We start from the raw sequence: 21,276 nt of genomic DNA on the forward strand, positions 1-21,276 counted from the left end.
GCCAGGAGAGAGTTGTGCTGGCCCCATGTCCCTCCATATTTCATGCAAATGAAAACCTCTGGCAGAGCATGACAAGGTGGTCAGTTGGTTGTAATTCAAACAATAAACTAATGTCTTTTACAAGAAATAAAAATTGGATGATGCTTCAAAGTAAGTCATCTTTTCATGACAAAGGAAGTAGGACATCATTCTTTGTAGTTGTTTGAGGACTAAAGAACCTGGAAGATAAAATTAAATGACATTTGTATTTAAGCACCGTTAGGTTTAGTATTATCATGACAGCAATAACTTTCTTCACTCAGCTGTCATTTAATGTCTTAATATGTCTCTATAATCTGACAAGCATAACTTTATGAACACATGGGTGGCAGTAAACAAGCTGCTTGGAATGCCCCAGTTACTCTCAGAGAAGTATTTTCATCCTAACAGATCCAAAACAGAAAATGATAATGTTGCATTAGTACTCTGCAAAAGCACCCATGACAAGGACCCAGAATCAGTCTCACTTACTGAAGGTCATAATGCTAACATTGTATTAGGAACAGGAAGCTAACAAATCGTAAATGAATAGCACCAAAATCCTAAATTCAGTTGGAATATATAGAGTGCAGATAGGCTAGATCCTAATGGTGACAATATACATTTTGCCGTAAAGAAATTTATATTGTGTAGTGAGATTTAGTAGTTTCCAAATGTGAAACAATGTGGATGAAAGTAAATGTCAAAAGTGGTTCAAACTTTGATATCAGACCTCTTTGCAGACCACATGCCTCAAAAGCTATAGTGGCAAACTGCTTCAGAGAAACCCTGCAGAAAATCAAAGGTTTGTTTCCTGATCTTGCTATTGTAATAGAGGAAGAATTGACTTTGCCAGCTATAGAATGGGAGAGTCCCATAGTTAAATTGGTGCCAGAGATAGGGATTGATCTGAGACTGCCCAGAATGTTGTTTCTGAAAAATACTTAGTGCAGTTAGAGAATCAACTTGTGAGGACAACACCCAAGGTCTCCTACTTTCAAACAATTAACACAGATCAGGGAGTCATTAATCATGAGGTCTTAGTCTATGACTAAGGAACTTGTAACAAATGTTAATAAAGGCATGAAAATATTTTAGCTCAACAAGAGTGACACTAAACAAATTTCAATTGTCTTAGCATTCAGCATCAAATATATAGCTCCGGAGATGAATAAATCAAAATAAAATTTTTATCATCACATTACATGACTCATACAATCAAAGACTGTGACATAGGTGACCTGTAAGTTTTAAGGCTAACATACAGACTAATAAACTATTCTAAGGGGATAATGTATATGTACTACTTTACGTGGTTGTCATGTTTTTACAAATCTGTTGTTATAATATATGTGGTGTTCCTTTTTAGAGAGATACTATATGACATCTTCCCCCCATGAACCACGGACCTCATTGTTGGTAGGGAGGCTTGTGTGCCTCAGCGATACAGATAGCTGTACCCCTGGTGCAACCACAACAGAGGGATATCTGTTGAGAAGCCAGATAAACATGTGGTTCCTGAAGAGGGGAAGCAGCCTTTTCAGTAATTGCAGGGGTAAAAGTCTGGATGATTGACTGATCTGATCTTGTAACATTAACCAAAATGGCCTTGCTGAGCTGGTACTGCAAATGGCTGAAAGCAAGGGGAAACTACAGCCATAATTTTTCCCAAGAGCATGCAGCTACTGTATGGTTAAAAGATGATGACATCCTCTTGGGTAAAATATTCTGAAGGTAAAATAGTCCCCCATTCAGATTTCTGGGCGGGGACTACTCACAAGGACCCCGTTATCAGGAGAAACAAAACTGGTGTTCTATGGATCGGAGCGTGAATTGTGTTTTATTCGTCTCATGATGTACATTTGCAATCCATTTGGTTTGCATACAGGAGACATGTCAAAAATTTATAATACAGTTACAATGATTTTTACATTAATAAATAATAGTACTACAATAAATAATAACACTATAAGGATATTTCTTGGAATGTGTAACACATTGTATCCATCTCAAATTTCCAGTTTGTCCTGCATGAATTCATCCACTGAGTAAAAACACATCAGTGTCGGTACCTCCTACAGCTTTCTTTTAAGTGAACCTAAATTCATCTGCATCAACTTGTTCCCTTTTAATTTATTACAAATTTTCATTCCCATGTACTGAGGTCCCTGGCCATACACTCTGAGGCAGTGGGTGGGGAGCATAAAATTTTCTTTGTTTCTAGTATCATATGAGTGGACAATGGTTTCCCTCAAATAATTCATGTCTGGTGTACAATATAATAATCTCATATATGTATAAGGATGACAGAGCCAATATTTTAAGTTTTCTAAATAATGGTAGACTTGGTTCTTTGTGATTTGCAGTGCACATATTTCAAATGATTTTTTTCTGTCTTTTTAGTATCCGCACTATGTTCGTCGAGTTACCCCAAAAGGCAATACCACACCCAATAACGGATTCAAATTAGCTTGTATATGCAACTTCTCATGTGTCCATGTCAACTGCAACTGATAATATTTGTAATGCAAATGCAAAGCTGCTCAGTTTGTTTGTCAGGTATTCATATGTGCCTGCCAGTTCAAATTTTTATTTACATTTAAACCTAAGAATTTGAATGAGTGAACTTCTTCTATATCTTAGTTATTGTGTACAATGGGGAATGTCAGGTCCCTTAATCGGGCAGGTAGGGTAGAAAATTTAAAAATGGATATGGATAGGATAAGTTAGATATAGTGGGAATTAGGAACAAGACTTTTGATCAGGTGAATACAGGGTTATAAACATAAAATCTAATAGGAGTAATGCAGAAGTAGGTTTCATAATGAATAAAAAAATTGGAGTGTGGGTAAGCTACTATGAACAGCATAGTGAACACGTTTTTGTGGGTAAGCTACTATGAACAGTATAGTGAACACGTTATTGTAACCGAGATAGACATGAAGCCTACGCCTACCACAGTAGTACAAGTTTATATGCCAACTAGCTCTGCAGATGATGAAGGGATTGAAGAAATGTATGATGAGATAAAAGCAATCATTCAGATAGTGAGGGGAGATGAAAATTTTGTAGTCATGAGGTACTGGAATTCGATAGCAGGAAGAGGAAGTGAAGGAAAAGTAGTAGGTGGATATGGAATGGGGGTAACAAATGAAATAGGAAGCCACTTGGTAGAATTTTGCAAGGGCATAGCTTATCCATAGCCAACACTTGGTTTAAGAATCATGAAAGAAGGTTGTATACGTGGAAGAGGCCTGGAGATGCTGGAAGGTTTCACATAGATTATATAATGATAAGACAGAGATTTAGGAACCAGTTTTTAAATTGTAAGACATTTCCATGGGCAGATGTAGACTCTGACCACAATTTATTGGTTATGAACTGCAGACTAAAACTGAAGAAACTACAAAAAGGTAGGAATTTAAGGAAATGGGACCTGGATAAACTCAGAGAACCAGATGTTGTAGAGAGTTTCAGAAAGAGTGTTAGGGAACAATTGACAAAAAAGAGGGAAAGAAATACAGTTCAAGAAGAATGGGTAGCTTTGAGAGATGGAAAATGCAGGCAGGAGTGGATCAAGTAGGTAAAAAGACGAGGGTTAGTAGCAATGCTTGGCTAACATAAGAGATACTGAATTTAATTGATGAAAGGAGAAAATATAAAAATGCAGTAAATGAAGCAGGCAAAAAGGAATACAAATGTCTCAAAAATGACATCAACAGAAAGTGCAAAATGGCTAAGCAGGGATGGCTAGAGGACAAATGTAAGGATGTAGAGGCATATATCACTAGGGGTAAGATAGATAGTGCCTACAGGAAAATTAAAGGGACTTTTGGAGAAAAGAGAACAATTTGTATGAATATCAAGAACTCAGATGGGAAACCAGTTCTAAGCAAAGAAGGGAAAGCAGGAAGTTGGAAGGAGTACATAGAGCATCTATACGAGGGTGATGTACTGGAGGGCAATATTATGGAAACGGAAGAGAATGTTGATGGAGATGAAATGGGAGATATGATACTGTGTGATGAGTTTGACAGAGCACTGAAAGACCTGAGTCGATACAAGGCCCTGGAAGTAGACAACATTCCATTAGAACTACTGATAATCTTGGGAAAGCCAACGCTGACAAAACTGTACCATCTGGTGATCAAGATGTTTGAGACAGGCGAAATACCTCGGACTTCAAGAAGAATATAATAATTCCAATCCCAAAGAAAGCAGGTGTTGACATGTGTGAAAATTACTGAACTAGTAGTTTAATAAGTCACGGCTGCAAAATACTAACACAAATTCTTCACAGATGAATGAAAAAACTGGTAGAAGCCAACCTTGCAGTAGATCAGTTTGGATTCCATAGAAATGTTGGAACATGAAATACTGACCCTAAGACTTATCTTAGAAGATAGATTACAGAAAGGCAATCCTACATTCCTAGCATTCATAGACTTAGAGAAAGCTTTTGCAAGTGTTGACTGGAATATTCTCTGTCGAGTTCTGAAGGTGTCAGGGGTCAAATACAGGGAACAAAAGGCTATTTACAATTTCTACAGAAACCAGATGGGAGTTATAAGAGTCAAGGGGCATGAGAGGGATGCAGTGGTTGGGAAGGGAGTGAGATAGGGTTGTAGCCTATCCCCAATGTTATTCAATCTGTATGTTGAGCAAGCAATAAAAGAACAAAAGAAAATTTTAGAGTAGGAATTAAAGTCCATGGAGAAGAAATTAAAACTTTGAGGTTTGACGATGACATTGTAATTCTGTCAGAGACAGCAAAGGACCTGGAAGAGCAATTGAATGGAATGGACAGTGTCTTGAATGGAGGATACAAGATGAACATCAACAAAAGCAAAATGAGGATAATGCTATGTAGTCAAATTAAATCAGGTGATGCAGAGGGAATTAGATTAGGAAATGAGACACTTACAGTAGTAGATGAGTGCTGTTTGGGGAGCAAAATAACTGATGATGGTTGAAGTAGAGATGATATAAAATTCAGACTGGCAATATCAAGGAAAGCGTTTCTGAAGAAGAGAAATTTGTTAACATTGAGTATAGATTTAACTGTCAGGAAGTCTTTTCTGAAAGTATTTGTATGGATTGTAGCCGCATATGGAAGTGAAACATGGACGATAAATAGTTTAGACAAGAAGAGAATAGAGGCTTTTGAAATGTGGTGCTACAGAAGAATGCTGAAGGGTAGATGGATAAATCATGTAACTAATGAGGAGGTACTGAATAGAACTGGAGAGAAGAGGAATTTGTGGCACAACTTGACTAGAAGGAGGGATCAGTTGGTAGGACATGTTCTGAGGCACCAAAGGATCACCAATTTAGTGTTGGAGGGCAGTGTGGAGGGTAAAAATCATAGAGGAAGACCAATACATGAATACACTAAGCTGATTCAGAAAGATGTTGATTGCAGTAGGTACTTCAAGATGAAGAAGCTTGCACAAAGTTGCATCAAACCAGTCTCTGGACTGAAGACCACAACAACAACTATATCACATGGTCATCATTCAAGAAATCTTCTGCACTATAGTAGCATTTACTTTTAAAATATTTTTCCAGGTGTCTTTCAGTATTTTTTAGATCTGGGCCACTCTTCCCCTTATACAAATTTCATGCTCATGCAGTGTGGAGAATTTTTGAGTCTGTGGTAAGGTAGCATGTAACTTGCTCTACATCTAGTCTCATGATGAAGGAGCGAAAACAAATAAAATTAAAAACCATTGTTCAATATGTCATAGATCTGTATATACAGAGCAAGGTTGTGAGGTATGAGAACTAATGCTGTTCAACAGTGACTTTAGAAAGTTACTACAAAATCAGAGAGAGTTTCATCATGATTTAAACTAAGTGAAAGACTTACTGATAACTAAAATCCAAGCCCAAAATGAGAAAACAGAGAGCAATGCAAGAAATGCTCACTGAGTTTTAAACTAATAAAATCTTGCACATTGGTCTGACCACAAATCCTAAGAAGTTTTGATCTTACACAAAATCAGTAACTGGACTGAAATCTTCTATTCAGTCACCCAGTGACTATATCAGCACCGAAGCAGAAAATGACAGAGAGAATGTTGAAATACTGGATTCAGTTTTTAGCAGATACTGAAAAAGCAATTATACAGTTGAAAAATGACTAAAACTGCTTAGTGGTGTAAAGGCACATGGACTAGGTGAAGTACCTGTAATATTCCACCCAGTTATACAAACAGTCCTTCTGCCCTTCTCACAGCAGTTTGTTGAGGTTGCTGGGGTAACATATGTTACCTGGCAACTGGAATAAGAACAGATCATTGCCATTTTAAAAAAAAAATGTTTGTCTGTGTGATGCACATAATTATAAGCCTGCAATGTTGACATCATTCTGCTGTAGAATATCTGAACATGTCATATGTTCACAAATTAAGACCTTTTTGGAGAACAAAAATCCCTTCTATTGAAATCAACATAGAGTCTTCAAACAGAGATCTTGTAGAGCTCAGCTCACTCTATTTGTCCACGATATTTGGAGTGCTGTAAACAATGGTACCCTTGTTGCCTACTTGATGCCATATTCCTTGACACTGTGGAAGTATCTGATACAGTTTCACACTGCTGTTTAATGAATGAGATTTCTGAGTACTGGGCCAAATTTACAGCTGGATTCAGAACTTCTGAGCAGATAGAACTCAATGGTCTAGAGAATAATGTTGGAAGCTCTGTGAGGTGGCTATTCAGAGTTGATACTTTGTTTATAGGAAGGCTGCAACACCAGAACACTACTGAAATGCTGGATGAGCTGCAGAGAATCAGTAATTACTGCAGCAAATGGTAGTTGACCCAGAATGCAAACAAACATATAGCACATAAATGGATAAAAAAATCCATTACTTTTCAATTAGATAATGAAACCAATTACTGTTCAATTACACTATTACCAATAAATCACCAGAAACAGTAATAACTGTGGAATACCAATGAATAACCATCAAGAGAGACCTAAGTAAAATATTGATTCAAGGAAAATTTCAAAAGAGAAAATAGTTAAAATTACAAGGATAGAGAATGCCTGGCCATTATTTACCTACAGTACATGAAATTCCTAGTGGTATCAACAGAAATACGTAAATCAGAATATATTGTGAAAAGGATATGGTTGTTATTCACCATATAGAGGAGACATTGAATTGCAGACAGACACAGTGACCAGGCTGCTATACATTTTAGATTCCAACTTGGACTTTCCATAGTTTACAAAGAAGAAAATATTCATCCTAGCCTTTTAAAAATTATGTTTTCTCTCCGGGAAGGAAAGAGGGCAGGTTGAGAAGGTTAGAAAGGAGGTGAAGGGGCATGAGGCATGGGGCAGGTGACTCAGGTCTCAGGTTGAGAGGGAGCCATCCCACAACAGATTGGCTGCTTCTGGGATTGACTGAACAAGTAGACACTTTCCAGAAGCATTAAGATGCAGGTCATGCCATATGTTATGCAACCCCGAGTTAGTCATTAAGTTCTGTATCAACGTATTTGAACAGAAAACTCTGTCCTCAGTTGTCATACTAATCAGTCTGCTGTGAGTTTAATCCCTATCAACCTGGGTTTTGAATCACCTCATCCTTCCCACCCCCAATCTCTCCTTCCTCAAGAAAGAACATATATACATATTTCAAAACCTAGGTTTAGTATTTTTTTACTATAACTATTTCTGTCCAGAGTACCAGGAATTTCACCTACCAAAGGCAAGTATAGGTCACCCGATGTGCATCTTTATAATGCTAACTACTTTCTTGTACACAACACTTAACAAAAACAAATAGAAACAGTGTCCCATTCACTCTGATACCTCACAAATATTCATATATTCGTCATCTGCTCATTTTCAGCTAAAAAACAATTGTAAAACTTCTGAAACAGCCAATATGAGAACACCAGTGTACACATTACAAATCAGTTAAAAGATCTTTATTTGCACAGGAAATGCCAAGTATTTTGTTAATTTTAGTATGTATATATTGCAGTATTCTCCATGGAGACAACTGATGTGGGTCAAGGAATTTACCGACCGTACTTCCTGAAGATGGTCTCACTCACACCTCGAAATTCAAAACAGCCACGAGTTTCGGTCATTGAAAGACAGATGTCGGATATTACAGATGATGGACTCAAAAACCTTAATGAAGAAAGTAAGTCAACATTTCAGTATATCAGTATATTTTAATACATTCTCACTAAATACAGTTTTTGCAATGAATACATGCAGGCTTTCACTTAGCTTCATTACTGACTGAGTAATGAGTTTCTTTGGTTCACCTGTTTTTGTTATGTATACTACGGCTCTGTTAATGATGAATGTGTCTTTAATGAGATAATACAGAAAATCCTCATGCTACAAATTAACCTCCATGTCTCAAAAGGCACTGAGTGACTGAGTACACAACACACTAGTTAATTACCACTCTCATGAATCTCAAAATTATTTATCACTTTGGTTATGTTTAAAGAACAAAATGTTAGTTTAATACAGATTAAGGTTCATGGTAGGATCATTCATAATGTAGTGATGAATGCCTTACTGAAGGAGTTTTACAAAATGCCATTGCATAGGTGTTGCTCTACCTTACACTGATTTCACTCCGGTAATCATGAAACATTCTCAAGAGGAATGGTTCACGTACTGGCTTACTACACATATGGATAAGAGGAATAATTTATGTCCAAGTTCAACCTGTCATTGAAAGAAAGGTACAGTTTTATGAATCAAATAATAAAAAATTGAATACTACATTTTTCATTAGTATTCTCCTTGAATACATATGTTATATGAGGTGTAATCAAAAAGTAACAGAAATTTTTGTTTTTCTTGAAGAACCTTCATTTATTCATCACCAACATCAACTTTGTCCCCTTCAAAGTAAACTCTCTCAGACTTAATACACTTCTGCCAGTTCATTTTCCAATCTTGGAAGCACTTCTGGAACTCACTTTTTGTTATAATGTTCAGTTCCTTCAGTGATTTTGTTTTTATCCCATCAATGGTGGTTAAATAATGTCCTTTCATGGTTCTCCTCAGCGTCAGGAATAGAAAGAATTTGCAGGGGGCCATGTTGGGCAAAAACAGTGGCTGAGGTAACAATGGTTTTGTTTTTTGCCAGAAAATCACAAACAAATATTGAAGTGTGAGTGGGAGCAAGGCGCATAACTTCAAGATAGTATTCCTTATTGACTACATGACCATAAGACAGGAACTGATAATCCACTATTCCATTTTAATTGAAGAAAACAGAAAGCAGAACCTTCACAAGTGATTGAACTTTTTTTTTTACGTCATAACATATCCATGTTTCACCACCTGTTATAACCTTTTTTAGAAGTTCTGGGTCATCATTCACTTCATTCACCAATTCCTGAGCAATGGCTATGAGATGTTGCTTTTGGTCAAAATTCACGTTTTATTTATTTATTTAATTTATTTATTTATTTATTTAGTCCTTCAAATCCTATATGTATAAACTATATACAAGGATATTGGACATGTTAGGTATTTACAAGATAAAATACAGTTTGTATTGCAATCCTAAGGACTAGATATTGAAGTAATTTAGCAAAGATTCATAAATACAACAAACATTACAGGCAACATACAAAGTAGAATATTGATAATGCGTCTTTATTTTTGTTGTTTGGCTTTTATATATTCTGTCAGACTGTAAAAGTAATGATCAATTAAATATGCCTTTACTTCAGCCTTAAAACTACAGAGTTTACCTATTGATTTAATATGTTTAGGCAGATTATTGAAAATCATTATTCCAGTATGTAGTGTGCCTTTTTGGCACAATGATGTTCTCACCTGTTTCATACGAAGGTCAGATTTTTGCCTTGTATTGTGTGCATGTATATCTTCATTTTTTAATACGATATCTGGGTGTCTATCAATATATTGTTTGATGAAAACTGATGTTTCGTAGATAAAAATGCAAGGAAGAGGAAGAACTGACAGTTTTTTGAATATGGGTCTGCATGATTTCGTATTGTTTACCCCTTCAATAATTCTTAGTATTCTCTTTTGCATCCTGAAAAGTTTAATATTTGTTGTTGTATTGCCCCGGAAGATTATGCCATATTTAATGACAGAATGCACATAGGAGTAGTATACATTTAACAGGCTGGCTTTGCTGCAACAAGTTTTTAAGATCCATATCATGTAACAGGTTTTGCTTAGTTTTCTTTGCAAATATTCAATGTGTACCTCCCATTTTGTGTTGTTCTGGAGCCAGAGTCCCAGAAATTTAGTGCTGTCAACACTTTCAAGAACTCTGTCCCTAAGTTCTATTTCTATGTTTGGGTGGTGTCTTCCTTTTACATTATAGAAGTTCAGTGTTACTGTCTTTTCTTTGTTTATAATTAGCTTGTTGTAGCTGAACCACTGTTCTACACTGTTCATTGTTTGGATAGCGGAGTCTTTTAGTTTTTCTTCTGTTTTACCACTGATAAGGAAGCTTGTACCATCTGCAAATTGGAAGGTGGTTTGGAAATACTTGTTGTACATAAGACCATTGACATAGAGGAGAAACAGAATGGGTCCTAATACTGATCCTTGAGGGACGCCATATTTCACATTTTCATATCCTGAATAGTAGTAGCTGATTTTGTTATGGTCAGTATATTGCACTTCAACCACCTGTTTGCGACCACATAGGTATGTCTTGAGCCACTCATTGGATATGTTTCATGCCAAAAACATCTGAAAAAATTGCTTGGCGTGAGCCAAAGAATATGCCATCATCATTAGCAACTTCTCTGATGGTGATTTTCTAGAACCATTTTCTTTACTTCTACCACATTGTAATTGATGTACTATGGCATCCAGGGCAGTTGCCGTCCTCAACGTCTTCTCGACCTTGTTTGAATTGTTTACATCGTTTGTAAACTCTTGTTTTACTCATGGTAGATTTGCAAAGAGCCACAGTCAACATTTCAAATGCAGCACTGCACTTTATTCCATTTTTCAAGCAATTTAATGCAAATTCTTTGATACATATTTTTCAAACGTAAAAATTTGCTAAATACTTGAAAACACATATAACCTTTCTGACTGTCAACAACAAACTGAATATTCTAAACAGCTTAAAATGCCAACATACATCAGGAACATATGTACCAATAAAATTAAAAAAACAAAAAAAATTGAAAATCAGATTATAAAGCCCAAGAAATCAAAAAATCCTGTTATGTTTTGACTACACCTTGTATGAGCCATCCCCATAGGCTAAAAGATAAGGTCAATCCATGCAGCCCCAAGTAAGTTTTTCAGACAACCAACCACAGCCGTTTCTGCACATAAGAAATGCAGGAGGTCCAAAAGAATTAGACAAGGAAATTGGGAAATATGGAATCACATTCGTTGTTTCAGTATCTTCTTCAGTGCATGAAGATAATAACACAATTTTCAAAATTTAAGCTTCCTATTCGTCTAAGATAAACATTGTTTGGCAAATTAATAAATGATCTGACACTATTCAAATATCAAACCATGTAAAAATGGATGTAAAGGAATTTCAATGATTGGAGCTGTTCACATAATACAGTGTTTGAACAAGTCTCTTTACTTTAATATTTTAGTGTGTACCTAATATTCAGCCACTGTTATACATTGAGTGAAAAAGTCATAAAGTACATTCTAATATCATGTTGGACCTCCTTTTGTCTAGTGTAGTGCAGCAACTCAATGAGGCACGAACTCAAGAAGTCGTTGGAAGTCCTCTACAGAAATACTGCGCCATGCTGTCTCTATAACCATCCATAATTGAAAAAGTTTTGGCAGAGGAGGATTTTGTGCATGAACTGGCCTTTCAATTACATCCAATAAACGTTGGATGGGATTTATTTTGGGAAATCTGAGTGGCCAAATAATTTGCTCCAATGTTCTTCAAACCGACCAAGAATAGTTATGTCTGGGTGACATGGTGCATTGTCATCTATAAGAATTCAGCCTTTTTTTGGGCAAATGAAGTCTGTGAATTGCTGCAAATGGTCTCCAAGTAGCAAAACATAACTATTTCCAGCAAATGATCAGTTCGGTTGGACCAGAGGACCCAGTCAATTCCGTGTAAACACAGCCCACACAATTATGGGACCATCATCAGCTTGCACAGTGCCTTGTTGACAACTTGGGTCCATGGCTTCATGTACTACATTCAAACCCTACTGACTCAACTGACAAGACCATGGCTTTCCAATCATCTAGGGTCCAACCAATACGGTCACAAGCTCAGAAAAAGTCCTACAGAGGCACATGTATCGGTCATCTGCTGCCATAGCCCATTAACACCAAATTTCATTGCACTGTCCTAACGGATATGTTTGTCATACATCCGACATTGATTTCTGGAGTTAATTCATTCAGTGCTCCTTGTTTGTTAGCATTGACAACTCTTCACAAACGCCATTGCTCTCAATCATTAAGTGAAGGTTGCTGGTCACTGTGTTGTCCATGGGTCTGAAAGTTGGTATTCTCATCTCATTCTTTACGCTATGAATCTAATGATTTCCAAAATGGAATATCCCATGCATTTAACTGCACCTATCCATTCTGCATTCAGCATCTGTTAAACCCCGATGTGCAGCCATAATCACATTGGAAGCCTTTTCATAATGATCACCTGGGTACAAATGACAACTCCACCAATGCACTGCCCTTTTATACCTCATGTATGCAATACTACTGTCATCTGTACATGTGCATATCGCTATCTCATGACTTTTCTCACTTCAGTGTATTTTATGTTTACTCCTTTTGTAATTGTTACGAAGGCTGTCTGTATAGTTTGATTGACTGAGACTAATAAATAATAACAGTAACAACAACAACTACAACAATTAATAGGCCTCTGCATCCCCCTCCTCACTGTGGTCTACCTGCTCTTGTCCTCCTCCCCATATGTGTAATTCCCATCTACAGCATGGTATTACCACGATCTGCACCTATGCAATCTTTCCATGTCCACATGTTCCTGACCTCTTCATCTCCTGATCTTCTCCTTCCTTCACGTTCTTCTTATGCCTTGCTTCTTGCATGTTCCCTCTGCACACATTGTCCAAAACAAACTCTCTCCCCAGCTGAGCCACGATGCCTGGAAAATACACTCACTGATAGAATAAGTTGAGCAGTTGCAAGTAATTGTCAGACACAATTTCGTAAACATACAGACCTTTAGTTGGTAGGTAAATGATTTAGGGTCACGATGGTGTGTGGTGGTTGGAATGGGTACCAGAGTGTCCCCACGTACCCATTTTGTATCTCCTGAACTGTGTCCTGTATGATGATACAATTTTGCACATACATTCAGTGTTGTGAATAGAGTTAGTACTAAAGAATATATTAAAAATCACCCCCAACAAAGTTTACTGCATCAACAGAGAAAATGTAATATGCAGTTTTCTTTTGTTTCATTATTTTGTGAGGGGTGTTGATAAGAAAGAGTATCATGAATAATTTGTAGCAAGTAACCAAGTGTTCTCATTGTCAAATACTGGATGAATATAATCCATGTACTTGCGCATGGTGAAATACGCTTTCTCAAGACTTGTACATGGTGTCTAACTGTAGTACTTATCGTTAGCATAAGATTACACCTCTTAATGAGCAGATTATGACATAATTTTATTTTTTAAATTTGGTCAGTAGCTATACGACATACAGAGAATCAAATTTTTGTTGCCCCTGGAAACTGTGAGATGGGCAACAATGCAACTGGAACAGTGTGCTACGTGGAATGGGTTAGCCACTTAGTAAGGTAGATTATCAGTCACAATGAAACTAATACAAAACTAGTGCCTATATTATGAATAGGATACTTGCTACTCACCATACAGCGAAGATGTTGGGTTGCAGACAGGTATAACAAAAGACTTTCGGAAAGCGAACTTTCGGCCAGCGAGGCCTTCATTCAAAATAGACAACACACACACACACACATATGCACGTAAATGCATCTCTCACACACATGAACGCAGTTTCTGGCAACTGAAGCCAGACTGTAAGCAGCAGCGCATGATGGGAGAGACAGCTGGGTGATGGGGTTAAGGAGTAAATGGGGGTGGGGACGGGTGGGATAGAAGGGTGGTGTGGGGGTGGTAAACTGCTGCTTGTAAGAGTGTGCAGTGGTGAGGTGGAGAGAGAGGGTAGGACAGCTCAGTGTAGTCAAAAGGTTGGATGGAGGGTGGAGGGAGGGGGCAGGGGGTAGGCAGAGTAACAGAAAAGATTTTTCCATTGTTTGATTTTGGATGAGAAGTATATGGCAGACAGTGTGGGGAGTGTGCAGAGGTAAGAGGAATAGGTAAAGTTAAGAGATTTATTAAAACTTGCTTAATATTCTATTGTTTTACTATAGGTATTTTTTCTCTGACTTAAATAAAATTTATCATTTAAGTTCATACTTATCAAGGAAAAATCATATTTAATGTTACAGTACTGAATGATGAAGAAAAAATAATCTCACAGAAATAGTTGAGTTGACAGATTTAGCTTTATGTTCATCACCAAATTTATACTATAACTGTAACCCTATATGGCATCATGGATGTATTGAGGGATTTTACTGACTTAGGGGGTACCTCAACAAACTGCAAGCAGTTTGTAGAGCTACAGGCTGTGTGTGGATAAGTGTTGTCCTGTTGAAATACAATGCCAGGATACTGTTTCATGAGAGACAATATATGAGGACATGGGATGTCTCCAACTTACCCCTGTGCCATCAGAGTTCTTTTGAATCACTACCAGAAGTAACTCAGTTGCTTTAAAAAGCAATTGTCACTGGAGATAGTTCAGAATGTCACTCATTAGCAGTTTTCACTTTTCTAAATTATCATCTGTTACAGAGTCAACAGCGGCTTGCACACAGGATGCCAATTCAGCAGTCCAACTTCCGATGCTCTATCACTAACAGTGTGGGGTGGCCAGAAGTGTGGTAATAAGTCCATTACTTGTGCCACATGGCACATGCAGATGTGAAACAATAACAATGTGCTCAGTACATGGTACAGTGATCCTTCCTCTGTGATATCAGGCGGTTGACCACATACATTACAACTCATTGGGTTTCTCCCTTGATATAATTGCATCCAGCATTGGATCAGTATCACATCTCAATACTCCGTGGCCCTGAATATCATACGATTCAACCAATCAGCCACTAGAGATAAGAAATGGAGCAAGTATGAGTCTTAAGATTAAGGGCTTCATGCCTTAGAAATTGATCATTGCCTTCATGTCAGTGCCTTCCTTCCTTCCCACTGCAGATCTATGAATATCACAAGTCTGAGAATGGTGGCACTGTGATTGCTTCCTACTTGTCGACTCGTTCCTCTTACTGAAGTGTAGGACTAGTTGTGACCTTTATTAGTACAATAGTTGAGGGCATCATCTTGCTGTTGTGAAGTAGCACTGACAGGTTGAAATGACCAACTGTCAGTATCAGATGGCCTCAAAGGGTTTATTATCATCAGTTCTCAGCAGCATTTTCTCCTGCGTTTCAGCAGTGCATGTGAAACAACGGAGCCACACACATTACAGCAGTTACATGGCGAGAGAATTGTGCTCGCCAACCACTGCTGCATCACTATTATCTCACTCATCACCATGAAGTGGCTGTTGTACACATGTTGACAACCCCAGCAATGGCTGCTGTCAGCCTCCCACGGATACAGCCAGTTTGGAAGTGGAACTGTTCATTGATGGGCTTAAAAAATATTCTGAAATATGGGACACATCTCACAAAGTGTAATCATTATAGGATTAAGAAGAGAGCCACATGGTTTCAACAGTGTGCAACGTTTGTGAGGGTTTTGCTTCAAAACCACATCAGGAAAGAAATTAAATAATTTAACATTACTGTTAAACTATCTAGTGTTTGTAATAGAGGGAAACATTCCACGTGGGAAAAATATATCTAAAAACAAAGAAGATGTGACTTATCAAACTAAAGCGCTGGCAGATTGATAGACACACAAACAAACACAAACATATGCACAAAATTCTAGCTTTCACAACCAATGGCTGCTTCATCAGGAAAGAGCGAAGGAGAGGGAAAGACGAAAGGATGTGGGTTTTAAGGGAGAGGGTAAGGAGTCATTCCAATCCCAGGAGTGGAAAGACTTACCTTAGGGCGAAAAAAGGGGTTGTATACACTCGCATACACACACACATATCCATCCGCACATACACAGACACAAGCAGACATTTGCCCAAACTCTTTGCCTTTACGAATGTCTGCTTGTGTCTGTGTATGTGCAGATGGATATGTGTCTGTATGCGAGTGTATACCACCCCTTTTTCCCCCTAAGGTAAGCCTTTCCGCTCCCGGGATTGGAATGACTCCTTACCCTCTCCCTTAAAAACCACATCCTTTTGTCTTTCCCTCTCCTTTCCTCTTTCCTGATGAAGCAGCCGTTGGTTGCGAAAGCTAGAATTTTGTGTGTATGTTTGTGTTTGTTTGTGTGTCTATCAACCTGCCAGCGCTTTCGTTTGGTAAGTCACATCTTCTTTGTTTTTAAATATATCTAGTGTTTGTGTTCTACAAGTGGCGTTTTTACTCAGATGTGGCCATTTAAAACATGAAACACTGCTAAGCAGCAAATGCTCTGCTTCCTGGCAATGGTCCTTTCATCTGAATGAACAAATCTTCAGTTAAAAATAATAGTTAAAAATGAATTACATTACTTCAGCTGCTAAGTGCATTTAGCAATTTCCAAGACGCTTTAAAGATAATTTCAAACCTTTTCTAAACATTTTCCCCCATTTATGTACTTAAAATAAAACATTTAATACATCCACTCATTTCTAAAGTAATCAGAAGTTTGAAGCTGTTTTACACATGGGAGCTCGATTCTTTACAGAAGTGAGGGGTTTCCTGGCATATTCTAAACACCTTAATATTCTGCATTTTTAACACATGTACAGTCAACAAAATGTACTTCACACATTCTCGCCATGTACAGTCAAGTCGCAAATTGTGGCAACAATTTTGGCCCGTTAATGTCCATATTTGGTTATAGCAGCAACATATTATCGTACCAGTGTGATGCACTACACACAACATTGGTTATTAAAACCAATGAAATATTTTATACGGAAGTACGGGATGTTGACAACTACTGCAAAATATGTAATGATCTGACCAGCAGCACTAGGTGTGGTCCAAATCACTGAACACTTAGCTCATGGTCAAAGTGCCATTAACTGTTAGTACCCAATAAGATTCATCCTCTTTCTGAGCGGCTAGCCGCGAGTTACAAACTGGACTATGAGAATCTCCCACCACGTGCTGCGCTGTTGCCGTATTTTGTGACAATGCAGTTTCATTCACAGAGCAACCGAATTATTCATTCAGATGTTGATGTTACTTCATTGCAGCAGTGTAGCTGTGAATGCGTATCTGTAAACGTTTTCGTTTGATTTCCAAATGAAAATGTCATGTGACGGCAATAGACGTGAAGTTCCCCACAAGCAATTTTAATTAAATTGCATGCCTATGGAGTATCGTCTTAGTCATGTAACTGGTTTTGTGATTTCCTGACAGAAAAATCAATTTATGTAATAATCGACAAAAAACCATCGAGTATCTGGTGTTTGCATGGAAGTGTTATAAGCGCTCCTCTGTTCCTGAGCTAATAAACAATTTAGGACAAAATCTGAGCAGCCCTCTTAGACTGTTTGCAGATGATGCTGTGATTTACCATCTTATAAAGTCACCAGAGATTAAAATTTATTAGAAAACGACTTAGACAAGATATCCATATGGTGAGAAAAATGTCAGTTGGCTCTAAATAATAAGTCTGAAGTCATCTGCATGATTACTAAAGAGAATCCGCTAAATCTGGTTTACTGGATAAAACACACGATTCTAAAGGCTGTAAATTCAACTAAACACTTATGGATTGTAATTATGACTAACTTAAAATACAACTATCACATTGATAACGTTGTGTGGAAAGCAAACCAAAGACTGCGATTTATTGGTAGAACACTTAGCAAATGCAACAGGTCCTCTAAAGAGACTACTTACACTATGCTTTTCCACCTTCTTCTGAAATATTGCTGTCATGATGGGATCCACAGCAGATAGAATTGATCAAAAATCTTCAAAGAAGGGCATCTCGTTTTGTATATTCGTGAAATAGGGGAAAGACTGCCACAGATATGATACACAAATTGGGCTGTCAATCATCAAAACAATGGCATTTTTTGTTGTGGCAGGATTTTCTCATAAAATTTCAGTCGCCAACTTTCTCCTCAGAGTGTGAAAATACTTTGTTGGCCCACCTACATAGGGAGGAATGTTCATCATAAAGAAGTAAGAGAAATTAGAGTTCGGACAAAAAGATAAAAGCGTTCGTGTTTAATGCATGCTGTTTGAGAGGGGAAAGGTAGAGAGAAAGCTTAAAGTTGGTTCTATGAACGCACTGCCAGCCACTTAATTATGAATTGCAGAGTAATCATGTAGAGATAAATGCTTCACAAGCAGTTGAGGTGGTTTATGTCCCGTATTTACGACTTCAAATTTGAATCTGATACCGATACTTCTATTTTTGACATTTTCCTGACTCAAGAACGAACTGCAAAAGCATGTGTTGGGAAGAGAACAGTACAGAGAATAGTAAACAAAAGAGTCGGGGCTGTACAGGGAATAGTGAACAAAAGTTTCGGAGCTGTAGAAAACTCAGGAAATTTTGTGGTACTGAAAATCATCGACATCGCAAGAAACCTGTAACACAAACAGATGGTTTTGACAACGATGTTTTAACGCACTCCGTGTTTGAAATGTATATAAAAGGAAATATCCGACATCACAAAAACTTGTTACAATTATGCCTGAGCAAATTGGCTTCAAAGATAGTGCTTCATCAATGTAAAGAATTTTAAAATACATTGATTTTAAACATGTTAAGAAGAGAGTTTTTAATTGAAAGAAGTGACATAGAAGCAACACGAAGCACGTCTGTTATAAAGGTGCACGATATAAGAGGAGGAGGTAGTTCTATAGTGTATCACCTTGATGAAACATGAATAATCAGAATCATTCCATGAATACCTGCCGGAAAATGGGTGATGGTTCTGGTGGTTTTAAAGTTCCCTTAGCAAAAGGTTCTCAGATACTTATTCTCCATGCTAGCTCTTCTTCTGATTTTGCCCCTCAGAGTAAATTTGTATTTAGATGTAATAAAAACAGTAGTGACTACCATTCAGAAATGAATGCTGTCACTTTCAAGAAGTGATTCACTGAGGATGTCTTGCCATACCTAGCTTTATAAGTCAGTCATTGTAATTACCATGCCAGTAATCATTCAGCTGTTACAGAGAAATGCCCAAGTATGAGCACCAAGAAAATGGATATTGTGATCTGGCTGAAAAATAAAAATATTCCTGACAATATAAGTCAGACTCATGCTGAACACTTGCAGCTCATTAATTTATATTTATAAAAGTCACGCAACGTAATGTACAAATTTGACTTTCTTGAATGTGAATGTGGTCACACAGTTTTGCGTTCATGCACCTATTACTGTCGGTATAATCTGATAGAATTAATTTGTGCACAGGTTACAAGCTATGGGGGAAAAAGGCAAAACAGTCAAGGTAAGTCACTGAAATGCTTGTGCTTGAAGCAATGGACAGCATCCCCTTTCGTCATAGGCACACTGTGTGTGTCACGCTGAAAAGTTTCAAAAGTAAGACTTTCTTATGGAGGTGAAGATGGATAAAAACCATGAAAGTATCATCCTAAATATACAATCAGATGGTTCAGCCATGGACTCAGATAGTAGATTGTATTTCAATGTAGACTTTGAAACAAACTAGTGATCTTTCTTGTTTTTAAAGACTTGTGGCTTATAAACGTTTTTGTGAGCTTATCAATTTCATACACAGTACATGAGAATTTCCTAGCTTTTATTGGTAAGGAATATGTATCCTGTGAATTATTCAGACTATAATGTTCAACACATTGCCCAAGGAGAAGTTAAGCTTTTCCCAGCCTGTTGTGTTACTTGCGAGACTGCAGCTGGATAAATTCGTTAAAAACTCCAGTATTTTGATTTGTAGACCCCTGTCATTTTCATGGCATGAATTGGATAAGCCATAAAATGAAAGAGAGGGTTACCTGTCAAGATATTGGTGGTTTTCGATGTTATCGGCCAGCATTCCATTGAGTTATTCACAGAAGATGGTTAATTGTTAGCTTGTTCAATGGATCATTTATGCGTTCTCTCACTGTAATGTTGAACGAGTTAGTTTAAACTCATAATGATTAATGGAAAATCTCATATAAAGATGTGAAACAAATACTAACAAAGAGATAGAGGGGCTTGCCAGTACTTACCTCAGCTCAGTACAGCCAATAGATACACAAAAAAAACTATCCTGCAGACCTTGTCCACAAACAGATCTCCCGAGCAATACATTCCTCCCCATCCAACAACAATGTTCCTACCCCCAGACCACACAGAAGCATCCACCATGTCACCCAATATTATCCTGGCCTTGAAAACATCAACAAATTACTCCACCAGGGATATGACTTTCTCAAGTCAACCCCTGAAATGAGATCATCCCTTGACAAAATTCTCCCCACACCACCCAGAGTTGCCTTTTGTCGCCCCCCTAACCTCTGTAACATCCTTGTTAAACCTTACAATATTCCCAGACTACCTTCTCTACCCAGCGGTTCCTACCCCTGTAACCGACTCCGCTGCTAAACCTGCCCCAAGCATTCCCCCACAACCACCTACTCCAGCCCCGCTACTGGTAAAACATACATAATTCAAGGCAGGGCCACGTGTGAAACAACACATGTCATTTATCAACTGACATGCCTGCACTGCACAGCCTTTACATCGGTATGACAACAACTAAACTGGCTGAGCGCATGAACGGACACAGACGAACTGTCCGCCTAGGAGATGTCCAATACCCAGTAGAGGAACATGCCCTCCAGCATAATTCTAGGGACCTAGGAGCCTGCTACACTGTATGTGCCATTTGGCTTCTCCCACCCAATACCAGTCCCTCTGAACTGCGGAGATGGGAACTTGCACTCCAACACATCCTTTCATCCCGCCGTCCCCCTGGACTGAACCTACGTTAAACAACCTCACTCCCATTTACTCTTCAGTCTTCTCCTCTTTCCCTTTCCTCTTTAGCCATTCACGCATCTTTTCATCCCACATAGTTGTGTTTATCTTTATACTATATACCTCTTTACTTCTGTATGCATC

At 37.9% G+C, this 21,276-nt stretch overlaps 1 protein-coding gene across 1 annotated transcript in view; it reads left to right on the plus strand.

Moving 5' to 3' along the window:
- The window catches only part of LOC124607060 (sodium/potassium/calcium exchanger 4-like), a 137,050-nt gene that overhangs the window by 73,132 nt on the left and 42,642 nt on the right, over positions 1-21,276 (plus strand). The window contains exon 6 of the mRNA XM_047139237.1: positions 8,022-8,186. Within this exon, the coding sequence (XP_046995193.1) occupies positions 8,022-8,186 (165 nt within the window). The remainder of the gene's footprint in view (positions 1-8,021; positions 8,187-21,276) is intronic.

The sequence above is a fragment of the Schistocerca americana genome, chromosome 3, assembly GCF_021461395.2.
Source record: "Schistocerca americana isolate TAMUIC-IGC-003095 chromosome 3, iqSchAmer2.1, whole genome shotgun sequence".
NCBI classification, from domain to species: Eukaryota; Metazoa; Arthropoda; class Insecta; order Orthoptera; family Acrididae; genus Schistocerca; species Schistocerca americana.